The 6,000-nt window shown below is 54.3% G+C and overlaps 1 protein-coding gene across 1 annotated transcript; it reads left to right on the top strand.

The window, feature by feature from the left end:
• Positions 1-375: 375 nt before the first annotated feature.
• On the top strand, positions 376-5,493 carry LOC104675414 (spermatogenesis-associated protein 31A6-like). The gene is made up of 3 exons (XM_030919042.1): positions 376-488; positions 1,057-1,117; positions 1,373-5,493. The coding sequence occupies exons 1-3, from the start codon at positions 467-469 to the stop codon at positions 4,965-4,967; spliced, it is 3,678 nt and encodes a 1,225-aa protein (XP_030774902.1). The 5' UTR covers positions 376-466; the 3' UTR covers positions 4,968-5,493.
• The last annotated feature ends 507 nt before the right edge of the window (positions 5,494-6,000 follow it).

The raw sequence follows: 6,000 nt of genomic DNA, 5'->3' as shown, positions 1-6,000 counted from the left end.
TCAAGCTATTCTCCTGTCTTAGCCTCCTGAGTAGCTGGGGACTACAGGCACCCGCCACCACGCCCGGCTAATTTTTGTATTTTTAGTAGAGACGGGGTTTCACCATGGCCAGGCTGGTCTCAAACTCCTGACCTCGGGTGATCCACCCGCCTCGGCCTCCCAGAGTGCTGGGATTACAGGCGTGAGCCACCGCGCCCGGCCCCCTCTTCCTGTTTTTCTAAGAAGAAAAGCAGTTTGTCATCCATTTAAACATGAGTGGGAGGAAGCACACAGAGCGAGACAGAGCCATGCGGTTCGTGAGTGCAGCGTGCGGCGGCTGGGCTGGGGGCGGAGATTGAGAGCCTGTCCTAGCTCCTCTCCCTTTCTTGTCTCCCAGTGTCAACTTGTCTCCCTGCGTCATCTTGTCTCCCCGCGTCATCTTGTCTCCCAGTGTCCAGTAGGGCGGAGAGGGAGGCCCAGAGGCAGGATGAAAAACCACAGTCTGAGAGGTAAGGCTCTGCCAGGGCACACCAGAGTTAATTTGATCTCGTCTGTCCTGGAGGGAACTGACTCTGAAGAACTCAGTTGAAGAAGCCTGAGGCGGGGGCTCATAGGAAGGAAATCAGAACCCCGGGTCCTTCTCAGATTCCCTGCTGGAATGAAGCCTTGGTGGGCCAGGGACTGGGCCTTACCCAGCAGGGGGCAGCGTGTGTGTAGTGGGGAGAACAATGCCTGCCTGGATGGGAGGGGGGTGAGGGGGCCTCCTGGCCCCTGGGAACAGCTGTTCAACTCTGCTAAGGCTGATTCCTCTTTGAGACCACCCCAGTCCTTTCTCCCCACAGGGCAGTTGTGAGGACTGTGGGGGTGGGAGGGTCCGTGTGTGGAAGCCCTTTGTGAATGACAAAGCCCTGCCCACCATGCCTTGCTATTACCCTCGGGGCCATGTGGCTCTGGACACAGATGTGCGGGTTCCAGGGTCTAATTCCCCGTGGTCTTCCCTAAAGAAACATGCACTCATCCTCCTGTGAGATCCCAGGCCCCTCCTGCACTGCCCTAACCCGGTCTCCTGATTTCCAGCTTGTAGAGCTCGCCCAAGAGGCCTGGAGGAGATTTGGAACCTGTTTTCACAACTGCAGAGGTGAGGCACTTCCCCTTCCCTTCATCCTTCCTACCAGGGCTGGGATGCGACCCCAGGGCCATAGGCAGCCTGGAGCTGACCTGGGATGGGGAGACCAGGGGGACAGAGGATGGGAGTAAAACCCTGGGGCAAGGGGTAGCAGGAGAATTGGGCAGTCAGGATGTGGGGTGGTGGAGGGGCGGTGACCCGAGCTCCCACTCTGCCTCCCGGCCCTACCTGCTCCTGGCTGCAGCTTGTGCCTCCTGTCTCCTGCAGCCTCCTGGGGCCACATCCTGGCAAAGGTGACTTTGTTCAGCTCTCCGGTCCAGACCCCCCAGGTGAGGTGGGCAAAAGAGCACCTGATGGATCCTCCCGGTCCTCTCATGAGCCTATGGAAGATGCTGCTCCCGTGTTTTCCCCGTTAGCTTCCCCGGATCCTCGAACCAAGCATCCTCAGCATCTGGCCTCCACCCCATCACCAGCCCCAATGACCACCTCAGTCTCCTCCCTAAGTGTCTCCCAGCCACCAGAACCTTCCCTTCCCCCAGAAAGCCCCTCACCCGAGCCACCTGCACTTTTCCCTCACCCACCACACACCCCTGATCCTCCGGCCTGCTCTCCGTCTCCTCCAAAAGCTTTCCCTGCTCCTCCCCTGCGGGACTCCACTCTGATAATTCCATCTCACTGTGACTCAGTGGCACTTCCACTGGGCACCGTCCCTCAAAGCTTGTCACCACGTAAGGATTTGGCAGCTTCTGTCCCAGCCATCTCAGGCCTTGGCGGCTCAAACAGTCAAGTTTCTGCCTTCTCCTGGTGGCAGGAGACTACCAGAACCTGGTGTGTCTTCAACTCGTCAGTCCAGCAAGATCATCACCCACCAGAGACCTGTCAGATGGAAGCTGGTAGGCCAGTTTTACTCAACTCTGATGGCCAGAATGTCATGGGTATACAAGTCATAGAAAGAGCCAAGGTCAACATTTCGGAGGAAAAAGAAAACAATGGATCCTTTCCAAAACAAATGAGCCCAGAAAAGCACTTGAATTCTTTGGGGAATTTGGTTAAATCACTGGATGCTGAGCAGGACCCCACAACTCCAAAACCCTTCTGGAACATGGGCGAGAACTCCAAACAGCTGCCCAGTCCTCAGAAGCTCTCAGATCCTAGGATCTTGCAGGAAAGTTTTCAGAAGAATTATAGCCAGCTTTTCTGGGGCCTCCCCTCTCTGCACAGCGAATCCCTGGTGGCTAATGCCTGGGTCACTGGAAGGTCTTACACTTTACAGTCTCCTCCTTTCTTGTTCAATGGGATTTCCAATGTCTGCCCAATTCAAAGGGAGACTACAATGTCCCCACTGCTTTTCCAGACCCAGCCCCTGTCCCATCTGGGGCCCGAGTCCCAACCCTTTATTTCATCCATGCCCCAATTCCGGCCCATACCTATGGCTCAGGCCAATCTCCAGTCCTCTTTCCCAGTCCTATCTCCTGCTTTTCCATCCCCGATTAATAACTCTGGAGTAGCTTGCCCTGCATCGCAGAATAAACTGCAAGCTCTCTGCCTACCTGAAACTCAGCACCCTCAATGGCGTTTGTTGAGGAAACAACTAGAAGGTGGGTTGGCTTTACCCTCTAGGGTCCAAAAATCTCAGGATGTGTTTAGTGTCTCCACTCCTAACCTTCCCCAGGAAAGCTTGCCATCCATTCTGCCTGAGAACTTTCCAATCAGTCCTGAACTCCGGAGACAACTGGAGCAACACATTCAAAAGTGGTTCATTCAACACCAGGGCAACCTGGGAAGGATCCAAGAGTCTCTGGATCTGATGCAGCTTCGGGACGAATCGTCAGGGACAAGTCAGGCCAAGGGCAAACCCAGGCCCTGGCAGTCCTCCACGTCCACAGGCGAAAGTGGCAAGGAGGCACAGAAGGTGAAGTTCCAGCTGGAGAGGGACCTGTGCCCACATCTGGGGCAAATTCTGGGGCAGACCCCGCAAAATCTATCCAGGGGCATGGAAAGCTTCCCAGGGAAGGTTCTGGGGGCGACCTCTGAGGAGTCGGAAAGGGACTTGAGGAAGCCCTTGAGGAGTGACTCGGGAAGTGATTTATTAAGACGCACAGAGAGGCATCGTATAGAAAACGTCCTGAAAGCCCACGTGGGCAGGAAGTTGGGCCAGATGAACGAGGGCTTGATCCCTGTGAGTGTGCGTCGATCCTGGCTTGCTGTCAACCAGGCTTTTCCCGTGTCCAACACCCACGTGAAAACCAGCCATCTAGCACCCCTGAAGAGTGGGAAAGCCTGTGTGAACACAGCCCAGGTGCTTCCCTTCCTCGAGCCGTGTACTCAGCAGGTGCTGGGAGCCCATATTGGGAGGTTATGGGCCAAACACAGGTGGAGTCTACCCCTCAGGGTCCTCAAACACATTCAGTGTTTCAAAACAGAAAAGGTTTCTATTGTCCCTTGTCCCTTACACAGCTTGTCCCTTACACAGCTTGCCGGTCCCTCCTCAGCCACCTGTGAATCTGGGGCTGGCTCAAAAGTTGAGGTGGCCACATTCCTTAGAGAGCCACCAACGGCAAGTCTGAGAAAGCAGGTGCTGACCAAAGCATCTAACGTGCCAGAGAGTCTTCTGGCCTCTTCCCCTGCATGTAAGCAGTTCCAGAGGGCCCCGCCAGGGATCCCATCTTGGAATGATCATGGGCCCTTGAAGCCTCCTCCAGCTGCACAGGAGGGCATGTGGCCATCTAAGCCCCTCACATACAGCCTCACAGGCAGCACCCAGCAGAGCAGGAGCTTAGGAGCCCAGTCTTCAAGAGCTGTAGAGACCAGGGAGGCAGTGCCACAACCCAGAGTCCCCTCAGGAACCCGTATGCTGGCAAACCTCCAAGCCACAAGGGAAGATGTGCATGGTTTCGAGGCTCCAAGGACCAGCAAAAGTTCTCTCCCTAAAATGTCTGTCGCCCAAGATCCAAGACAGCTGTGTCCTATGGAGGAGGTTATTAGTGAATTTGAGCCCGGAATGGCCACGAAGTCAGAGACCCAGCCTCAAGTTTGTGCCGCTGTTGTGCTCCTTCCAGATGGACAAGCGTCGGTTCTGCCCCTGGCTGCAGAGAATTTGGCTCCTCAAGTGCCCCAGGGCCATCTCCAGAGCACGCCTGCTGGGAACATGCGGGCTTCCCAGGAGCTACGTGACCTCATGGCAGCCAGAAGGCGCAACCTGGGGTACAGGGAGCCCAAGAAACCCAAATGTCAGGTCTCGGGCAAGAGACAAAGCCCGATAGACACTCATCGGGATGAAGGTGTCCGGCCATTGCCGTCAGAGAAACAGCCTCCTTTAATAAGCCACCTTGGAGAAAACATAAAGCATTTTTTTCAGCGGCTTTTCCCAAAGAGAAAAACGAAGCCAGCACCAGCCACTGGGAGCCAAAATACAGCACAAAATAGGTCCTGTGTGTACAGCAGCAGTGCTGAAGCTCAGGGGCTCATGACAGCAGTCGGACAGATGCTGGAGGAGAAAATATCACTTTGCCATGCACGCCAGGCCTCAAAGGTAAACCAGCACAAGCAAGAGTTACAAGCTCCAGTCTGTGGGTTTCCCTGCAACCACAGGCACCCCTTCTTCTCAGAGGGCTATGCCGCCAGCAGTCAACAAGCCACTCCCAAGAGCCAGAGTTGTCCCAAAAGAGAGAGACAAAGGAAAGACCAACAGCCCCTGAAAAGTGTCAACAATGAGCCATGGGGCCTGCGACATCCCCAGCTCTTGCTCCCCAAGAAAGCTGTACCCCCAGTCAGTCCCCCTCAGCACTGGCCGAAGACACCCGGTGCCTCCAGGCACCATCACCACTGTCCCAGGCACTGTCTTCTTCGGGGCGGTATCTAATTTGGTCAAAACATATATTTTTTTTGTTCATAAGAGGGTGATGGCTTTGATCTGTGCCGTGCTTGGTGTGGGCTTGCTTTCTAGAAGCAACAGGACATGGACGGGTGCTGACAGTGATGCTGCAAGCCCACCTTCTTCCTGAGTTCCTTCACTGAACCTTACGTTTCCGTAACACTGTCTTTACACAAACAACAAAAACTTCTAAAAACAAGATGAGAAAAACCTATGAAGAGCCCACTCTGAAATACGGTTCAACTGTCTTTCCACTACTTACTGTCTACCTCCAAGTTTATGCAGCTCTAGGGAGAAGGTTTGCAGAGATGTCACAGGGCTCAACATCGCCATGCAGGCTCCAGGAAGTGGCACAGCCCAGTAGCTTCATGTGTCACAAAATAGTGGAAGTTTGGGTGGGAGAGTGCTGGGCCTGCAGGGGCCATTGAAAACAATATGCTAAGAATGGATAAGGCTCAAGGACAGTATCTCTAGCTAGTTGCACTTTTAATGAACTCCAGTAGTCAAGGATACTGTCTCTAGTTGAACTTTTAATGAACTCTAGTAGGCGCCAAGAAGGCAGACAAAATAAGAAAGAACTTAGAGACAAAGAACTAAGCAGAAGGTTATATCTGGGTGCAGAAAGTTTGTTTTGCATTGTGTTATTTTTGCTGACATGGGATTTATGGAGTATAAATAAAGTGAGGCGGAGGCTCTAGGTGCGGCCGCCATGTTCTCTGTTTGTCTTTGTCTCTTGTGTCTGTTCATTCTCCACCACCCCCGGCACGGTCCCCAATATGGGCCCTGAGTTCAGAAGTGGGAGAAGTCTTGACCCTGGGTATCCTGGTGGAGAATAGATAATGCCTGCCCCTGGGAAGCCCCTTCTCTCCCTGACAAAGGCTGGGATGGAGATGGGCCCTCTTAGCTCAGCCAACGTGCGAAGCACAGAGTCCCCATCCCACTGCCTCTCCCTTTCTTGCACTCTGGAGTGGCGGTGGGGACAGACCTTCCAGCTCTGTGCATGTGTAGGTGGGGGGTGGGG

The sequence above is a fragment of the Rhinopithecus roxellana genome, chromosome 16 (assembly GCF_007565055.1).
Source record: "Rhinopithecus roxellana isolate Shanxi Qingling chromosome 16, ASM756505v1, whole genome shotgun sequence".
NCBI lineage: Eukaryota > Metazoa > Chordata > Mammalia > Primates > Cercopithecidae > Rhinopithecus > Rhinopithecus roxellana.
The sequence above is the reverse complement of the archived record's forward strand: the minus strand, read 5'-3'. Positions and strand labels throughout refer to the sequence as shown.